This window comes from Opisthorchis viverrini (genome assembly GCF_000715545.1).
Source record: "Opisthorchis viverrini unplaced genomic scaffold opera_v5_226, whole genome shotgun sequence".
NCBI classification, from domain to species: domain Eukaryota; kingdom Metazoa; phylum Platyhelminthes; class Trematoda; order Opisthorchiida; family Opisthorchiidae; genus Opisthorchis; species Opisthorchis viverrini.
In genome coordinates, this window is record NW_008751881.1 from 837,249 (window position 1) to 857,849 (window position 20,601).

The following is a 20,601-nucleotide window of genomic DNA, read 5'->3' on the forward strand; positions in this document are numbered from 1 at the left end:
AGGTGCGGAGCTACTGATCAGAAAGCCAATTGTTCATGAACAATCTGGCAGTTCAAACGCTCTTGTCTAGGCATTGGCAATCTGACAGTATTCCAGCTCTACTGCTCCGCTCAGGTTGTACAACAGCTATGCACCGAAAGGGTACCACAGCTGAACGGTCAGTACTTTTGTTATTAAAATGGGTGATAGAAAAGCTTGATTTTGAAGATGAACACAAGGCAGACTACAGCTGCTCTCAAGGCACAGCGGCGATGATGGTCCGAAAAATGACAAACAGCTAAACACGTAAATACACGGATAGGTTCATTGAGAGGATCGGATAGACTGCATCCCGACGAAGGCTTACTTGGTGCTTTTATCAAAATAATGATTTCGGTGTTCATGCTCCAGTCGCTTAAACGAGGTCAGCGAAAAAATTAGGTAGGACTATATGTGATTTAGCAAACTTCATAGGTTGCCACTGAGACTGGATAAGTAGTGCTAACGATCTCCCAGTTCGTACACCAGACTGCAACCGCATCCAGGCATCTTGGCTAGCTATGCGTAAGCTGTCATAAGCTGGTTACCATCAGCGTTAACATTAACACCACACCGGGAACGCTGGGGCTCAACTGGCATCACCATGGTCAGGAGTGTCTCACTCGCCTCTGGAATACCACTGCCAATTCAGCATGCGCGTTATTAATAGTGTCATTAAGATAGCAGTGTTAGCGATCTGACAAAAATTTCAAGAAAACCTGGCTTGTCCCACCGCAAACATGAATATTCCATATCCGAGTATCCATCCGTTATCGTCTGTGTTCGCTCAGGTCCATTAACTCATGAACTGACCGGCATTAAAAATTATGTGGCACACATCCGGTGTGTGAAACCCGACATCCGACATCGCAAGTGCAACCATCATTTCACCTTGCACTACGAGCCTTTAGATTCTGTTGCAAGTTAGTGGTGTTATGTTCTATTATTATTCCGTAAGGGAGCCAACTACAAGAGATATCGAGGCAAGCGTTAGACTTCCACAAAACCACTTATCTGTAAGAAGGCCGCTCGCAAGTCCTTACAGTTTGGAATTTCGCCCCGTTAAGGGGTGATTTTACTCTGCAGTTGATATCCCGTACTGATTTCCGTCCCCATCGTTTCTCCCTCTAACAAGCCCGCAAGTATGATAGAGTCACTATCTATGGTAGCCTACCATTCAAGGAATATTGCAAGCGATTCTAAACTGGTCCCTATATCCACTGAAGAAGTAATGAGGGTATGCTTTGGAAAAATAGAGCTATACCTAGCTACCATGTTCCGCTGCACCGGTAATCGTTTCCCATGTACCCGGATGCTTGCAATTACACAATTTATCAATTGCATTGTACCTTTTCACATGTACTTTGATTTGTCCCAGAAAGCTTGATACATAGAGGTTGAGGAGCCGCCCAACTTCTTCACAATGGACTTAGAAAGCTATTCCCAGTATCTAGTCAGATAGTTTCAGTCGTAAGGTATCAACAGCAGAGTAGTCAAAATCACAGGAATAGGTTTCAAGTTCAATGCTACCAATACGATAGTTACTTAATCTCAGTTCACATGGCCAACATAAAGGAATGCGTCGGCTTGAATTGGGATTCCTTGATTCAACCAGCTGATGACTAATTCTGACAATAACCAGACTACTGGCGTATAGCCAGCTGCGAAGACTCAGGCGGATGTGTGGTTCGGTGGTTACAGCCTAGAAAAAGTTAACCAAAGCGTCCCATGTCCAACTCACCTAGGTCCACCCGATGAATCTCAATTCTCGATAGATGACCACATCTTTACCTTGAACATGCATTATTTTTCGGGAAAACTCGGTTACCCGATAAGATGTACCAAAGAGAACAAACAGCCAAGTTGGAATGATTCGATTTTTTTCATTGTGATGAGCTTTTCATGTATTGGTGTTTGATATGATAAACACACATTTTGCCAGCGGATCTGGATGGACGAACGTTCCGGGATCTAGGACCAATTTTTTTTAAAAAAAGGACAATGAAAGATTTACAAAAATCATAATTTCAATAATCCGAATATAGCGTTCCGAAGGAATCGCAGATCATAGTTGATAAAGTGACGCGGGTATTTCTCGATCATAGCCGAATCATCACTTGTAATTTGGTGGCTATCTGGGAAACGGATGAGGTAACTTGCCGCCTTCCACATACACAGCCTTTAGCTGTGTATAACTATGGAGTGTATCCAGACTATTTTCTCTGCCAAACCCAGACTGTTTGTATCCACCAAAAGGAATCCCAGGTGGATATACGTTGTAGCTGTTCACGTAAACTGATCCACATTCTAGCAGTGCTGCAATCCTATGTGCTGTGCTCAGGTTTTGAGTGAACACTCCACCTGCCAGACCGAGTTCACTAAAATACACAATGGTTAATCACGCGTAAAAATAGATGAACAAACCTGTTGTTTACTCTCTGGATGACTTCGTCCTCACTCTCAAACGTCAAAAGTGTCAAAACTGGCCCGAATATTTCCTCTTTGACAGCAGTCATGTCATCGCGACAGTTTGTCAATACACACGGTCTTAGAAAGTGTCCCGAGATAAGCGGTGAATCGGGTGGGAACATGGCTGGTTTATCATCAGTCAGGAGCGTGGCACCCTCAGCAATGGCACTCTGAATGTATTTCTGAACCTTTTCCTTGTGCTCCGCCGTGATCATTGCACCCATTGACGTGGATGGACAGAAGGGGTCATCAACACGGAGAGAATCTACTGCAGATAACAACTTCGCTTGGAATTCCTTCAAAATAGTTCTATAGATATGGAAGATGCAAAAATGTCAGTAAGATGGATCCTCAAAGTTGTTTACCTGTTCGATGGTTAATTAAAGATAAGGTCGAAAGGTTACTACAGCAACTTCTTCTAGGGATGGAACTTCTAGGTACTGGATGGCGAGAATGAACAGACAGAAACAATAAAACAAGCTGGACCATACAGTTTGACAGGAGTAGGTTGCCTAATGGTCCTAGAAATCCTCAACTTGAGAAGCCTGTTGAAGCCTTAGTACAGTTAGAATTTGATGCACCTCCACTCACATGGAAACAGGTGTAAGGCTGGTGAAGAACAAAGAGATAAGATTTTTTAACGCCAAAACTCATTTGGTACGCTGACCACCGATGTTTGAGTAAATCCGAACACTGCAGTAAGTGATCTTTAGCATCCGTCTACACTGTAAAAGAGCTTACTGGCAGAAAAATCGGCAGGTGGTTTCCAGTCGCTTTAACGATGGTGAGATCTTCAAGCAGAAAGCAACACCCATAGAGTTTGCATGGGAGACATCATTTTCAATGAAGGCTGCTTCCTGCCAGCAAAACCGAGAAGCACTGTACAGTTGTTTTCTCCTCACTGGCAATCATCAACAGTGTTCATCTCACGGAAACCCAGAGTCTCGAATCTGCGACATCCCGGTTTGAACACCAAACCAGCTGTACATTGCTTCTCGGTCTTTGGGCATAAATTGGCTTCGCCTACAGGATGAAACCTCCGTTAAAACTCCGAAACCTCCTTGCACTGTCACCAATATAGAGGTTGCTCAGGGAAAAAAGGGCAAAACCTCCATCTGAAAAGCCATTGTTCGAGGAATCAGTAAACAAGCGTGATCACGTGATGTGGATCTCATGAATGAAGAGTGAGGGGGCTCTATGTCCGGTCAAAGAGCGACTTAATCACAACGCTGACCAGGCATTGGTGGCCGAACGGCTTAGGGTTCTAACTGCTAACCGGGAGGTCGCGAGTTCGAGAGTCTCTGAAGTTTCGTGAGGTGCGCGCTACTGATGATTGCGACGAGAATGAAACAGTTGTTCAGTATAGACTGGCTTCACTGACAGGGCGAAATCTCCATCAACATTCTCAGATATTTTCACGCTACAAACAAGGCTCCATTTTTAGCAACCTGAGTCACATACATACGTCAGGTGAACTAATCGGTGCAGAGGACTTTAGATATATCCTAATATCTCAAACGCGTTTGAAATGATCAAAGAAGGCAAGGTGAAATCTCTCTCCACTGTAGTAGCCGTTTGTGGTTGTTCGCATCAAAATCTTGTTATAAACTGTATCGAATTAGTTCCCTCCTTTTTAGTAGCAACAACTGAGGCAAATTTATTTCAAAGTTACGAAAAATAGCACATTTCTCTTAAAACTAAAAGATGGAAGTGAACGTTATAGTGTGATGCATTTTTAGTAATTAGTAGGCACTTGGTTTTATGATCTAAATCAATCGTTTCCCATCAGGCTCGTTATTAGCAGAATGGCAGGCATACTAGCTCAGCTGTAACATCCTAACTGCCATTCCACCCAAAGGAAGTACGAGGGCTGGAATACTGCTAGGTTGCCGAGGCCTAGGACAGGGGAATCGAGAGGCTGAGGTCGGGTTCAAACAACGAACCTTCCGCTGAGCCATCTCGCCCCCGGGCCGTGCCGCGGGAATTACAGAAGTCCCATTGTACACATAGCTGCTTCGGGAAAGCATTGTGGACACAAGCGCTATTACCGGGATCAAAACGCACTAGAAAGCTAAAATTCCTTAGTGGATGCTTCAATTCCGGTCATATGCCTGACGAACATTGGGAACTCACTTATGAACATATACTCGGGCAGCGTTTGAGCATACTTGACCCTGAGAGTAAAAGTTTGCCATTAACGTCCCATTCACCGCCTCGTCCAAATCCGCATCGGGCATGATGATCAATGCAGATTTGCCTCCGAGTTCGACGGTACCCGGAATGATACGGTGCGCTGCAGACGACAGAACAGCACGTCCACCGGCAACACTACCTTAAAAGTTGGTATCGAAACAAGGAATCCAGTAAACTGTAAATCACACACTAACAGAATGAAAACAAAGACAGAAGCATAATAATCTGGCCGGAAACTGCATGCGCCATCGATTTCCTTTTTTGGAGTAGCTATATTCCCGGCAAGGACGGGCCGAACAAAGTTGGCGCCGTGTGGTTAAAAGAGTCGGTAAGAAATAGATGATTCAATCCTACCGAAACTACGAAAAGTGCACCGTAAACAGGTGTTTTTAACACTTCTATCAAAGCATTATCGAGATAAAGAATTCACACAGTCGATAGTCCATGAATTACTAGCCGACACATCTGCTTGAATGTATGTATTGGTTGTTGTGATCAAGTACAATCGAACCTTCGAATTCTCGGTTCACAACTGCTATTGCCGTCACTGGAGGAACCGAGCTAGTCTTGTTTCTCCAGCGCATTTTAGATCACATCATTTACAGCATATCATTACTGCATTCAGCTGTGCTATATCTAAGGAAACGCTTTTGCGTGAAACACCAACCAATACACAAATGGGAACGCTTGACAGGTCTTATTCTAAAACTGCGAAGATGTACGGGTAACCTTCCCACTGTTTTCATGAGTGATGCACCAAAGGCATTGCTGGCCACAAAAGAAATCCCGGGTTTTACAACTTGAGGCTGTTGGAACATCCCCTATGTAAATTATGGAGCAGATTTCAATTGAAATGAGGAACAGCTGTGTGCACGAGACACCGGAAGCATATAAGAGACTTGCACGGACATTGTCACTACTGAGTATTGGGGAAGTAGTCTGTTTTATTTCACCTGTCTTGTTTATGCTTTCGGCTTCATTGAGCTTAATCTGAGCAGAAAGCGTGGAAATTATTTCACAAACGCAGTCGGGCCGAAACAAGCTTGATCAATAGCTTAAAGTAACATAAGTTCTTATACAAACTGAGAGTACGGATGCCAAAAAGGGCAGTTTAATAAAGTCTCCAAAACGTGTTTTTGAGTGGCAAGATTACTTTCAACCCGGCAAGATGATGTAGTAATACCTAAAGTTATTCTATTAGAAATATCAGGCATTTCGCACGGTAAAGCACTGATACAAATACTGTGAATCCTTTATTTGAGATTGCGTTGCTAGGTTTCATTGCTAAGTTGGATTAGAGGAGTCATTCTGTGAATCTTGTTGATGTTCCGTTCAAAATGAGGAACACTCGAGCCCTATCAGTGAACCTGGATGCCTACTTATGAAAGAAAAATATTACCAGCGGTTGGTATGTCTATAGAAAAATGCGGGTGAAACACAGGCACTTGTAGGAAACGAAATGATTGCTAAGGAGAAATGGGGTACGGATGCATGCCAAAAACAAACAACGAACCATGCCCGCACATAACGAAGCTCAACCGACAACTGTTCCAGTTACTTGGGTTTTAAGGTCTCAAATAAATTTCTCCACTTCAGTGTATGCTTAAAAACTAGCCTCCTAAGTTCTCCATTGATTTTACCCCCTGTGATTATTACCAACTGCAGGATACATATGATTGCCTGGCAAAAAATGAGGGTTCTTCTGAGACAAGAAGAACAGAACATACCAGTGAAAGAGACCTTTGCAACAAAAGGATGATTGACCAATTTCTGCCCAACTTCATTCCCGCCAAGAACCACGGAGAAAAGATGTTCAGGGCAACCACCCTTGACATACAGTTCGACCAAGCGAGAAGCGGTCAGTGGAGTAAGGGGAGAGGGCTTGAAAACCATGGCATTTCCTGCAGCAATTGCAGGCGCTGACTTCCAAACAGCCATCTGAAGTAAAGCAACGTAAAATTGAGCGGTAAATATGTCAACCTGACATCTCTTGCACACGCTGTCAGTAATATCGGAAAATACTACCAAGTAAAAAAATTAATGGTTTCGATATCTGACCACAACGGGTGAACCCCCTAGAAATGAACCCTTATAGAGACTGACGATTGTAGTTTGCCAACTCTATCGCCTATTTATATTTCGAACACACTTCCCCCTGTAGATGGAGCTCAGCAAACGTAAAAGACGCGGCCAGCAAATGTTTCTGTCCTACCAAAAATCGTGAGATGTGCTGAAAATAACGCCTGTGATTAATTCCAGTAGATCTTTGTCAAGGGAATGTCATTTCTACGTTGCTTTTATCAGTGTTTGATGGCAAATACAGAAAGTCTGAAGTAGTGCTGATGTGGAAATATACCACTGTCCATTGAATATACAAAACTGAAGGACTCGGTCGCATTTTGTCATAAGGATAACCAGGTGAAGAACCACAAAAAAACCGTTTGTGTCAGCTTTCTATGAGCTCGATGCATAGTGTCGATATGTGTCGTTAGCAAGGTTGAACTGGATGGTTGAACCTAGGGGACGTAAACTTGAGCATATTGAAAAGCTAAAAACAAGACTCAGAAGTTGTTCCAAGAGTCCGACTGGACCCAACAGCCTTCCGTTTGCAGGAAGAGCTACTGTGATGATAGAGAATCGATCTGTAAAGTTCGCACAAACATTAGGTCAATTGCATAGAACATTCCTTGATGTAAGAAAAGTAGTAAAAAAATCGTCCGGCTGCAAAACCCTTTCGGTGCCCAACTTCCATGCCATCAGAAGGGAGCACAAGTGCTGGGATACTCCAGGGTTGCCCAAACCTAGACAGGAAAGTCGAGAGGCAGAAGTCAGGTTTGAACCATGGCCTTCCGGTTAGTAAATCTGTGCTCTAACCAATGAGCCATCTCTCCCCTTAGGCAAGTGGTAATCTCGTCTGAAGGAAACTACCCACACAGTTGCTGAAACTTCTTCGACAGCTCACGACCGGTTTCGGCTTTCTTGTGACTCATTAGGTAGGCGCAGTCCCCGTCCACCTTATGTCCTACACGAAACCAAATTACACGAAATCAGCGAAACACACATTTGCAAACAAAATTGCTTTCATGAGAAACCCACCCGGAACCCAGTCGAATCTCTCGCTCATGCTGTTTCTAAGCAACTGTATGTGACGCACCAGGCCACCTCATGCTTCAGTTCGTACGATATTCGAGATAGTGCGATGCTTGCATGGACGCAATACACTACTAATTAGGTTGCTGAAAATTCCTCGATGGTCCACGGCCGGTTTCGCCTTTTTGGGGGCTCATAAGGTCACCGCAGTTCCCGAGCGATTCAGCTGGGTTCCAAGTGAGTCTCCCCACAAAACAAATTTGTTTGCAAATGAGTGCATTTCACTAGACACAATATTGTTGCACCTGCAAGTTTATGAGGTCCATGGAAATTAATGTCACAACCACTGGCTTGTTTGTAGGTTGTTTACAACCAGACTTGTTATTGTATGGCTCAAACTCGAGCGGCCATCAGGTATTATCAACGACAGTAGTCGAGGGATGGCATAATTTTTCAGAGGACTACAATTCTGCTCAAAAAATGAATATTTCAAGCTGAAATGAGCAACCCTTTCTTGCTCGATAGACAGACGTTATGTATCAGAGACCTGTAACCCTAAAAGACAAAAAATAGTTCTCACCTGAAATGGGAAGTTCCATGCTCCAATACCAGCGCACACTCCAAACGGTTCCCTCCGTGTGAATAGAAGCTGGGAGGATGAAAAAAACACTCAGTCAGACGAGTTCAGCTTCACTCAGCCAGACGGCTAAGTCTGTGAAGGAATGCCCAAAGAAGGTACGACTGTCTCGAATTAATCAAGAATGGACCCCATATTCGTGACGTTGAGATGAGCAGGTCTAGCAAGAAAGGATTATCAATGGAAACAGACGAACTTAAACGGGGACCTACTGCGAAGAGGAGCTTTCACCTATCACCTGTTCCCCCGTCCTAAGGTCTGACGGACCCTATTGACAAAGCCAAGAGAGTGTTCCCTCAGCCGAGGAAAGTTATCAGCTTTACTCTGAGTCCATGAAAGTGCTACGTCCCACTGGCAGGTCCATTTACTATCCTAAATGATCACCCGCGTCGACTGACTAACATAAACTAAAGTGATGCAAGATACCATCCAAGCATGATAATCGTCACCTGTACCGTGCGTCCTTAGCAGCCAAGGACATGGTTCTATTTCCGGTAATCCTAGCTGAGACTAACTTTGAATGGTCCCCTCGAAAGCCAATGGGTGGAGACTCTGTGATGAGATTCAGTTCAAAATGAGGCTGCATATTTACAGCTGTGGTTGATGAAATTTATCGGAACAGCGCATTTCTGTGCATAAGTTATCAAAGGAATATTGAAATTACGAAATTGTAAACCCTGTAGGTTATGGTTCGGGTTAGGCGGTTAAAGAAGCACCAAAAGAGTTCCTAGCATACCATGAACAGAAGACCCTCGCATAATGCGCCGGAAAGACCATAGAAAGAGGATCCAAAGGGGAGAAAGACGACGTCCGAAACAGCGAGGATACACCTTAACAGAAGTAACCTTGTGAACAGATTGGTAAACAAGACTTAAAATCAACCGAAACCAACCTGCCAGGGTTCGGTGGCACCGGAACATGTGATCCTGACAAAGTCGGGATAAAGCCAGCGAATAGGTCGATGGAGTCTGCACACGCATCCACATCAGCTCGTGCCTCCCATATAGGCTTCCCGGTATCCAATACTTCCAATTCGGCCAACCATTCAGCTTCCGACCGAACCAGTGTTGCCACGTTATGCAGAACCTAAAAAAAGACAGGGGGTGGGGGGTTCACCGACGGAAGAAACACCACGAAAAGTGTGGTAGGCACTTGCATGTCCACAAGACTTTGGATCTTGAAAGTCACTTACTGTATCGTAACAATCTAATACCAGTCCATCATCCAGTGGATGGATATTCAATCTAATATCGCTTCTTTTTAATGGCATCGGATTGTTCCCACCAGCATCGAAAAATTTGCAAGCTCTTCTACCAGTAGTGTCTTTGAGTCATCATTTAAAGCAATTGCAGCTACTTACTAGCGTATGGAGATTGGTAAGTTGGCACATTTTTTGAGAATCCATGGTTGACGGAGGAAAAGCAACAAGGATGGAACTCTTATATGAACACCGAAAGGCTGTGAAGAAGTTGGGTTGTTAGAAGACAACAAAAAACCAAACCAGGATTATTTTGAACAGATAGAATGAGGGAGTTCTCTGACCAAGAAGTACCCTATAACGCGTTCCCATCTAACACAACTGTACAGTCCTCCTCTAATACAACCGGAGGTTGTAAACTAAAAAGAGCACTACAAAAGCAGTCTTGGAACGGAATGGTGCATCGAGCGCTCATTGTCTGAATATGGCTATATATAGCGGGTCTGGTTTAGCGGCGGGGAAACGGTGACACACGATCAGAAAAGGCTACGGAAACAGAAATTAGTGAGTGGGTTTTCACTGCAATGTCGACGCGGCACAAGTGAAAGTGTGTTTCCCAACACCAAATCGTTGTCCATCCACCTGTCTAGAGGACACACTGTGATGTATGCCCAGCAAATGCATTACGAATAACAGTGTTTTTAGAGTAGTACGTATTCCCGAGTTGGACGGTCGCACAGGAAAGGAGCCGAAAAGGGAGCATTCAAAATGGAACCGCACGCCAACTCGGGGCGTTAGAAGCTCGTTTACAGGAATGTAATGGCTTTTCGTCTATTTACTCTATGGAAAATTACCTCTACTCGTTGTGACAGCGATATGAAGCTTGATATTGTAAGATCGATTGTATTTCTCGTTGAACACCAGCGCAACGCAGCAAAAAATGTCGGGCAGGCTTCTCAACACCGGTCAAAGTAGATGGTACTTTTATACACATTTAGTGCACAATAACTTCCCTAGAAAAACAATACCCGTGAGACCCAACGGAATTTGGTGTGGTTTAGAAAGTTTCTTGCGTTGTGCAACAACCAAATGCCCCTAGAGTTAAACAGTTTTTAAAAAAGTGACCGTCAGTTTCTGCTGTTCGCAATTAGTTTCCTTTTCAGCGTACCTTCCTCACAAAGACAGATTCAGTTAAATTTTAGAATGAGTGTTTGTTTCTGCTCAAGAGTGATAAGTGGGAATCAAGGGACTAGGCGTGTGTCTCATAGTCCCGAAAGAGCATGAAACCGGAAGTGCACTATCCAGGGTATTCATCAACCTCATGCGTAGTGCCACATCTAGGAAAACAATCGACCAGTTGCACAGTCACCATAAATAGGGTGATGAGTAAAATACGAGTTGAGCAGAAGAAATAGCGCATACCTTGGAGCGCTCCAGTGGGGTTACTGATGACCAAAGCCTCTGAGCTGACTTAGCACTCAAAATGATCCCATTCAGCTCATCTGTGCTGGTTTCCTGAAAAGAAACCAAAGCCATTCCTGTTGCTGGATCACTGCTAACGAAGTTTGCGCCGAAATTCTGTCCCATTTCAACCGGCCTCAAACGGACCTTAGTGTTCTCGAGCCACTGGCGAAGGCGGTGCAAAGCACCGCTGCGTGCTGTTGCCGCAGCAACGGAACTCATGAAGCAGAAATGTATGGTGACTGTGCAGGCCTTGGTAAGATTTGGATGATAAAACTTCCATGCAAGCTGAAATGACATAAGACAGCATTATTCAAAAGGAATGAAATGCTAAGGCGTTGAGATTGGACTGTAGAGTACAAAAATTGTGGCAAACTTCCTATAAGGCCTTATTTCGTTCAATGACTGTAAGCGATGTGACAAAGCAGTGAAGGGTAAAATGATGTACGAAAGGAAACCCATCATTTTGAGCAAGTGAGCGTCTTCTGAAAATACTGACCTTTTGGTGCAAGTTCAAACATCAAACTAATCACCAAGAGCCTCTTTCCTAGAATAACGTCACATGTATAGGCAAGCTTCAGTCCATGTGCTCAAGAAATATCAAGGTATGTTTAATCTTCGTTGATCCATCTGCTCCTCTCAAGAAACTAATCCAGCAAGCAAAATCCCAGAAGTATGCACTCTCAGACTGGCGTACATGAAAGTGTATTGGGAGATCCCAAAAACACTGCTGTAAAATTTCAAATCCGGGAAGCATGCCCACTAATTCCAGCCGATTGGTTGTTGATCAGGTGGCTGCTGATCTGATCGCTGAGCTTGGCTTGCAAGCCAATTGCCAAACTCGGCGAACAGATCAACAACCAATAAACTGACCCGAGCTATCAATATTTCAACACATTACCAACTCCAGCCCAACTCAGTTTCGTGATCGACGAGATAATGAGATTAACACTAGGTCTTCAAAATCCTGGTGTAGGCGACGAAAACCACAAGGTGTAAGGTCAAGCAGTCCTTGAACGCAAGAGGCAGTCGAGGCTGTGAACCGTTTTGCGCGTCTCAGAAGTTGTACAATCCCCAGATGCAGTGTGATAGGTGAGATCGATTCATGGAACACTACGGCTCAGACCATGTTGCCCAATTTAGTCATATCTCTGAATCTCACAGGACGGCTGTACCCGGCTACCTGTCTTGTCATACCCTTTTAAGACATAGCCTCTGTGATCACCGGAAATGAGGCATCTTCAAGTCCTCGATAGTCGTTGTCTCAGGACCATAACTCATATTAACTGGTGCAAATGGAGCAAGAACGAAACCACTGGAAAACGAGCTTCGATGTTGCAACAGGGACCTCGGATGGAGAACGTCCAGCATCACAAGCAGAGTTTTGGTCAAATTAGTCTACATCGAATCATCTAACGAAAAGTGCTGTTTTCTGCACCTAATTCAGAGTGGTGAAAACAGATAAGTTGTCACCATTTGGCCCGGCAGATGTGTATGAAAACGATAACAAGGCAGTAGCTTATTAAGAAATCCCTCCTTCGTTTGGTGGTAAGGTTTTTTCCAAATTAATTGTCGTTATGTGGTAGCGACGCATTGGTTTTAAACGCTGATCTTGTGTTGTCAGTGATGATGATATTGATTATCAAACATGCCCCACAACATCGAATTTCACGCGATACACTAGTTCGTCGGTTTAAAAACTGGGAAGAGCTTCTCAATTAAGAGCATCTTGGACCTAAAATTATTGACTGTTCGCAACACATTTGCTTCCCTAATTGCTTACATTATTGTGTGGAGTCTAAAGTGGATGAGTGGCATTGGACCGGCTTTGTCCTAACCAGTCTAGTTTTATGTGCCAGCCTTTTGGATTCAGATGTACTCTGGTTGCAAGGCTCACTGGTTTTAGTTTTGTCACGAATCATGGTTGACGGTAACGTTTGATCGTATCTTATGTGTTGGACCTTCACTCCCCATGATATCACCTCACAGAGGTGCACAACGAACCGACCTGACTGAACGAGTGAGAGTGGATCAAGCGATTCATTCGTGAGTGGGCGAGATGGACCAAGTGGTTAGAGCGCGAATTAACTGACCGGAAGGTCCGTGGTTCGAACCCGACCTCTGCCTCTCGACTGACCTAGGCTTGGGCAAACTGGAAGTATATCAGCCCTCGTGCCTCCTTCGTGTGTTCAGCCCTCGTGCCTCCTTCGTTTGGCATGGCCGCTAGGCACCGAAAGGGTGCTGCAGCCGAACGAGTTATCCATTGACCAGATCAACTAGTAAAACAAGAAAATCGGCACACCTTCAGCTGGAATATTACGTCACTTATCTATGTAGCCAGCAAGAAGTCAGATTAAACGAGGTGAAGCATCATTTGTGGAAGTTGTAGTCAAACCAATGATCAAGGATTGGCTACCTATTCATGGGAATCGTTCTATCCGCCCAGAATACGGACAGTGACGGAGGAGAATCAAGGAAACGAACCTTCGTAAAAAACATGGATTCAGGACTGTTAAAGCGGCCTATGAAGACTCTGAACACTCTACCACCAGCTTTTCCCTACTTATGCTAGTCCAGGAATCTCTCGTAGCCTTATTTTCTATTTAGACAGCAAGCCTTTGCGGCCTTCCACATATCAAGGTTTGGGTACGTGTGGCGCCGCCTGATTCAGTAAATGAACGGATTGCTTTGTGCTAGTCTCTTCAATGATCCTACTCACCTACCTGCTATGAATTCGTGACACAATGTCACAAACACGAATGTGTCCCCATTTGACGGGTATGATCCATAGCAAGTCACCAGAAAGATAATAATAAATTAGTCCGCACAGAACAGACATTCATACATTCAACAGACATGATGAGGGCCGGAAAAGCACGACGATTCCACGGTGGACAGAGAAAGATACAAAAGAGGATACTGGGCGGGAAATTGGATCATGAACAGGGAGCGTTATCCCTAGTATAATATGTAGCCGGTCATAGCCAGTGTCGTCGAACAAGAAACACAGAAGCAAGCGATGTTAAACTTTGAGTATAACCACGATAAAAACATCAGATAGTGAAGTAAGCTTCGCACGATAACGGCTGTCTAGCACAGACAGTATGTAACCGCACCGTGTCAGACTGAGTGCGCACAGCGGTCCATGAGAACAAGCTGAAGGACGCCTGACATGATTGGTCTGATTGCCACGACAATGGCATTTTGTGACGTTAGCTAACCTCCAATCAGTTAACTCGGTGGGGGTGATCAGACGACAGTTCTGTACACATTGTCACTGAGCTTACCAGTGCATTACTGATGAAGTGTGTTACTTTGATTACAGTCTAAGGGAGCTTACTGGAATCGAAAAACCTTCGGTTGCGGAGATGAAAAACTGGGAGAATAAACTGAAGGAAGCACTGAGAAAAGATGGTTTGAGAGTCAGAAATCCTAAAGGGCACAGTGCTACTGACATGGATACTTCCAAGATGTTTTAAGAAATTGCACCACTGCTGGAGTATCTGATGTCGTTCAACGAGACGGAATGCTCCTGCTCAAATCGCCTTGATGGATCAAGGGTTTAGACAACTAGTGCAGTAGAAAGTTGTGGCAAAGAACTCTGGCTCCATTTCTCACATTCTGCTATTAAAGCGTTATATAGATATTCTTACTGATAAGGACTCCAGTAAATTTGGAGACCATATCAGGCATGCCAATGCTAAAATAAGGTTACTGTGTTTCGAGGGTCATATAGCATCTTTTATTTTAAAAAAATCCACATTTCAAAAACCCAGTGTACCTGTCCATGTGGTGTAAAACCAACTTTTCCGTAGCATGGTGATATGGCTATACACAGTAATAACATTTTCATGAAACACGACGTGTTTAACGTGACCAAATCTGCTTGTTTCGTGAAATCTTGATTGAGAAGCAGTACGGTACCCTAATGGGAACTAACCACAAGGCTGCTGAAAACTCGTCGACAGCTCACGATCGGTTTTACCCTTATTGGGGCTCATCAGGTAGGCGCAGTCCCCTAAATTGAACTGATTACGAAAATTCTACTCACCCTCGTGCAGGTCCAGTTGAATAACATTATACACGAGGGATTCACTCGAGTTTCCCGTGAAAACCAAATTGATTTGCAAACGAGTGTACTTGTCGCGCGTACTGTACCCGTTTAATAAGACTAATTGTGACAAATACACTCATTTTCATAGTAACTGGGTTTTCAACGGAGACTCAACTGAATCTCCCGTGTATGGTATTCTTCAAATGAATGTGCTGCACGAAGGCCAGTTGGTACGATATTCGAGATATCGCAGCGTATTTTCATAAAGGAAACCACTCAGTTTGCTGAAAGCTCTTGGACATCCCAACAGGGGCAAAACCGGTCTTGGGTTGTCGAAGGGTTCTCAGCTACCTTATGAGTAGTTTCTCTTATGAAAATTCTAATCGTTTTCAAACTATCTTAACACGAGAGGGGACAGAGAACCGTGAAAAACTGACCCATGAACAAACATATATGAATAAGAAATAGAAAGTAAGAACCGGCACAGGAAAGCAATAACCTATAGCGTCTTAAACAAACTACCCAAATCGACATTGCGGGAAAACGAAAAGTTTAGCGCGGAACGCAACAGAGTGGTCGATTCGTTCCGAGTGGGATATTTTGATGATGAATCTAAAAAATTGTCTTCGCGTCAATACCAACGTATCGAAGACTGCAGCCATCACTGAAATTAAAATTCGGGCGCCACGATCGTCCACCATCAGATTGGCTGGGACCAATCCGCGTGATTAAACAGGTGCGATCGAGCAGGCAATTGTGAATAAGTCGATCCAATAAAAACAGTGATTGGTTGTAGGTCAGGTAGCTATCGGTCTGATCGTGAGAGAATGTCTGCAGGCAAACTACCAAGCCCGGCATACAGATCAACAGCCACTTGATCTACAACAAACTGACGCACCCGAGCTAACAATATTTCGATATATTCTCAATGGTCAAAGCGAGGAAAGCGACCAATACTCGGCCAACTGAAGAAACGGGTGTATTAATATTCTAGTGACCTAGATTTGAGCCCATTGGATGAATTAAAATTGACTGCCACTGCCGTACCGATCATTGGCACACCTGTTCTTTCCTATTCAAAGGCTTAAAATAATTCTGCTGTCACTGATGAACAGGGAAAACTCCCAGGGCTTTTACAGATGTAAATGCCTTGTTTCCGCGTTGTACACTGTGTAATCAGCAGCATATCATCAACTGGACTTCAGACTAGTGAAATAGCAAAAGTTCGTTTCGCTCGGCTATTCTGCTATGAATATTGCATCCAAGGGATAGCAGCTCCTGATCCCACTGCTTTGCTTACTAGAGGTCAACAATGAACGGGACAGCTAGAGAAGATCCCAAGTCCACTTTAGTGAGATTAAACAGAGCCTTCACTCCAAGGATTTCTTTAAAATCTGCACGGTCAGTTATTTTGTTTGAGTCAACTCAAGGGCGATCTACAAAAGCCTTTACATTAACAGGACCTCAGTAATCATTGGTAGCTTGAGTAATCATCCAGTTCGTCTGACAGTCCAAAATAACCCTCCGGTCGCCTATCTATTTTTAACCGTGAGAACAGCACTCTTTGTTAATACACCTATAACCGGTGAATACGGAAATGCTCTACGGTTAATTCTGATTTTATCGTATTGGGGGTCACAAACGAGCTTTCTCCCTTATTGGAATGTGTCAAAACTTTTGTGCGAGAAAAGATGTCGCATAAAGAAGAGGTTTTCTAGGCCCATACTTATCCTCATATATTTTTGAATTTCCTCATTAGTATCTCACCGATTCCCATTGGCTGTGCACTATTCAGATAAGACTATCTATACCAGTCTCAGCCATTTGAGTGATATTCAGGGAAAAGGAAAGTTCGTATGAATTATTTTCGGGGTCTCGCTCTCATGATAACACTTGTCGAATGGCTACACAGTTAAAATAGTGAAAAGTAAGTCTAATTTTTCATCTTATGTGGCCATTAGATGAGCATTGAACCGAGGACGAGATCCTGAAAACAATTAGTCCGTCAAGTGCCTTTCCAAAGTTATCCAGAGTCTGGTCAATATAGCTTCGGCGTTCACCATAGGACTAAGTTCGCTTAACGTTTACTGGGACGATTACACCAAGCAACATCTACGTACGTCTCAGGTTTTGCTAAAATACAGACGACTCATGTGACCAACCAGGTTTGTGAAACGTCAGGTCTATAGCTTCACAAACTGCTGCTTGTTTATGCATGTTCTACCATCGTATCCTAGGATGGAGAGCGTTGGCTTTCCCAGACGTTGTAGAAGAATCAGTCCCTGCTGGGGATCAGACGATGAAAAATTACCAACTTCTGATATTCATATAGGAGTATCTTTCGTTTATTTAGTGGTGACCGATATGACGTGTTTTCTCTAACAAGCGTGAACATTATTCGAAATGAGTTCCCGAGAGGAACCACTGCGTAAATCTAAAACGATTCTTTTCGCGAAATTCCACAACAGGACATTTATTTCTTCTCTCGACTTGCTTTATCGATCGCAAGATGAGAACCTGGTTTAAATGTATGCTTTTCTGACTGAAAAAAGATGCTTTAAAAGCTGTTGATAGTGCAGTACTGACACTGAACACCAACAGGATTCACCGTTATCTTAGAGGTTAGATTGAAGCTACCATTGGGGAAGATATAGTAAAAACGGCCAATACCTCAGAAGTCGTAACCAACAGAACCTCAAAAACATTTGGCTGAAGTACATTGCATTCTGTGGCCCAATCAATTCCTGTATTTTAATTAGCCAGGGGATAACATACAGCCACGCAATCAGCCTGCGACCTTAGTACTCGAATTAATCCCCTCCCTGATTGGAAACACACGCATCATCTTCTAGTAGCCTCTGATTGAGTGCATTAGTCTATCCTAATAAAAAAACCATTCTGAAGCGCCTGAGCTGTTTCCAACTGCTTTCTTTATTCGAGGTCTAGTCCAACATGAAGCCAAGGTTAATACGATTATGCAGGCTTTGCTTTCCAGATAACGTTATTACACATACATTTTACAAACAGGCAGGATCACTAGACGATTTCAGGGAAAACACCGCCAGATTACACAATGAGCGCCGCGGGACTCGACCCGAATCAGCCGCAAAGACGGAAGTCTGAAGACCAAGTTGGCAGTTCATATCACCTACAGACACAGCAATGCAGTTGCCTATTGCTTGACTACTTGTTCCGATTAGATATTACTAAGGAGTGTTCTTTCCAGCGTCACAGCTGCAGTCTATCGAACAATACGCTGACACTACAAACAGGCACCGGTTTTTGTCGAATTTGGCGTAGAGACGACGGAACAGTAAAACCTAGTCTAACGAAGCGCGTTCAGCACGAGGGCTGAGTGCCATCCTGGAGCCAAATATAACACCAGCCATCGGCTTAGGATTGTCACATGCCCGGGAATAAAATGTGAAAAGGCTGAGCGCGTTCAGGATACTTTAAGAGGCATGTCCAGCCACACGTCAGGTATGCGTTTCGTAGACACAGAATAGGAACAGAACATCAGGACCGAACGAGTTTGCCTATCTGCAAGTACGACAGAGTACGATCGCGAAGAACTACAATTCAACATCTCGTGAGATAAGTAGGGCGTTATTTTGGCTTAACAAATGAGCAGCCGGCTGGATAAGGCACAGTAGCTTGCAGAGCAGAAATAATTTATGAAGGGACAAAGAACTGTAAGGGGAATGATACTGCCTAGCTGCCTTGATTGAAGTTCTGTGTGTAAGGCGTAAGGCGGGGGTAGTAAGTTTTCTTGGATGACCCTGCCCAGAGCGAAGGATAGAATAGTCTGATCCAATGGATTGGAGGTGAGTAGCCTAGTCCAAGAAGGCAAGGAATGAAGCATAGCTCTCTCGTTCCAAATACTACTGCCCATTGCAAATCTGTTTCGAGTCACATCGGGCTCTTGGCAGGTTTTAGTTGTACTTCAACAGCATTCGATTTTCCGTCAAGGATCACGGTCAATTATGGGCGGTCGGATTCTACAGCTGACCTCACTTCCTTAGAGAAAGGACCACCAACATGCCCATATCTATGGAATCACAGAGAGCTTCACGGACATCACACAGTCAGCGGATGTCTTTCAAGCGATGAATTCCATTGCAGAGTTTGCGTACAGCTGTTTCCGTTCAGAAAGGAACATCTACAAGGACGGAATTAAAGGCAACAGATATGGTCAAAACGCTCGCGCTTAGTGAGGACCATTAAGTAGGAGCGTTCAAATACTTTACTAAAATCACGTCTATATGGATCCAAATTGGGTACGCTAGTATTCATCTTCCTGTGGGCAAAAAATTTGTTTCCACCTCCCCGAGAAAATAGACGGCGTTGAAAAGGTCAATCAACGTGCAAACTAAAATCCCTAAAAGAGCAAGAACAGACTGTCATGATTCTGGAAACTGTAACAGAGATTTACGAACCCCTTAGGAACAATGAATGCCGGAACACCCAGGCTCAAAAAAGTACAAGCCCAACAGAAGGCATTAGGAGAACACGACATGTAGCGGATAAAACCAAGAGCACTGAAACGCACATACGAACCGAATGCAAACCGATAAATCACTGGACCTAGCAAGAAATATGGAGATTGCAGAAAAGAGCACGGTACTTTATGAACCGATCAAGACCCGCAAAATTGGACCAAAACGCAATAAAAACTCCAAACAGCCAAGTCAAATCACGTAGTAACCGATCCCCAAACAACCAATCACGCCAAAAATATTAAATGCACTTTAAATACTGTTTAAACGCAAGTAGAGGTGCAAGGACTATTGACTAAATCACGCACTGTCTATAGTGACGAAATGCTTGCAACGCAAAACCAAGCTCGATGAACGGATTAACTGCCACCTTGCAGGTGAAACCGGTCTACACTGGGCAACCAGACAGCAAAAAACAACTGCGTGTTCAGGTTGGAAAGTATCGGTAATGCACATCCCATAAACCTACGACCCGGTTGTTCAGTAGTGCGATACACTCGCACTTAGACAGGACATAATGCCATTCACCCTTCAATCATAGTATATACAATAGGCAGTAGCAACTCCACTGGCTCCTCAAGCGATTTGTGAGGATGCTTTATTTCTCAGCAGACAACAGTCACGACTTATCAATTTCGCTGAGGTTAGCTGATGACACAAAAACACCTAGACGGAGAAATCCCAGTTCTCCACGAGCTGTTGCTAAAATTTAAGAATGGCCAACTAGAGTTAACGAACAACAAAGTATCCAGCATGTCTATCGATAGGCTGGAAGTGAATGTGGAAGAATCCACCGATCATTTACCACACGGACAGTGCGCACAAATTTTTAATGTTTCAAAAACTAATTTCACGGATTTTTCAGGACAAACTACGCTGAAGCAACAGGGTTCGGTTGTCCCTTGGCTGCCAAGCCAAGAAAAGGTTTTCGGCTCAACTGACCGATTTCAAGTTGTCCCACATGTGGCGTTCTTCCTATCTAAAC

The 20,601-nt window shown here is 43.9% G+C and overlaps 1 protein-coding gene across 1 annotated transcript in view; it reads right to left on the reverse strand.

The window, feature by feature from the left end:
- Positions 1-1,880: 1,880 nt before the first annotated feature.
- T265_08551 (hypothetical protein) overlaps positions 1,881-20,601 on the reverse strand; it is a gene marked incomplete at both ends in the record, with an annotated part of 28,436 nt that continues 9,715 nt past the window's right edge. Inside the window, 7 exons of the mRNA XM_009174388.1 lie at positions 1,881-2,796; positions 4,621-4,819; positions 6,408-6,618; positions 8,351-8,419; positions 9,144-9,237; positions 9,279-9,493; positions 11,028-11,354. Coding sequence (XP_009172652.1) covers positions 2,397-2,796; positions 4,621-4,819; positions 6,408-6,618; positions 8,351-8,419; positions 9,144-9,237; positions 9,279-9,493; positions 11,028-11,354 — 1,515 coding nt within the window. The remainder of the gene's footprint in view (positions 2,797-4,620; positions 4,820-6,407; positions 6,619-8,350; positions 8,420-9,143; positions 9,238-9,278; positions 9,494-11,027; positions 11,355-20,601) is intronic.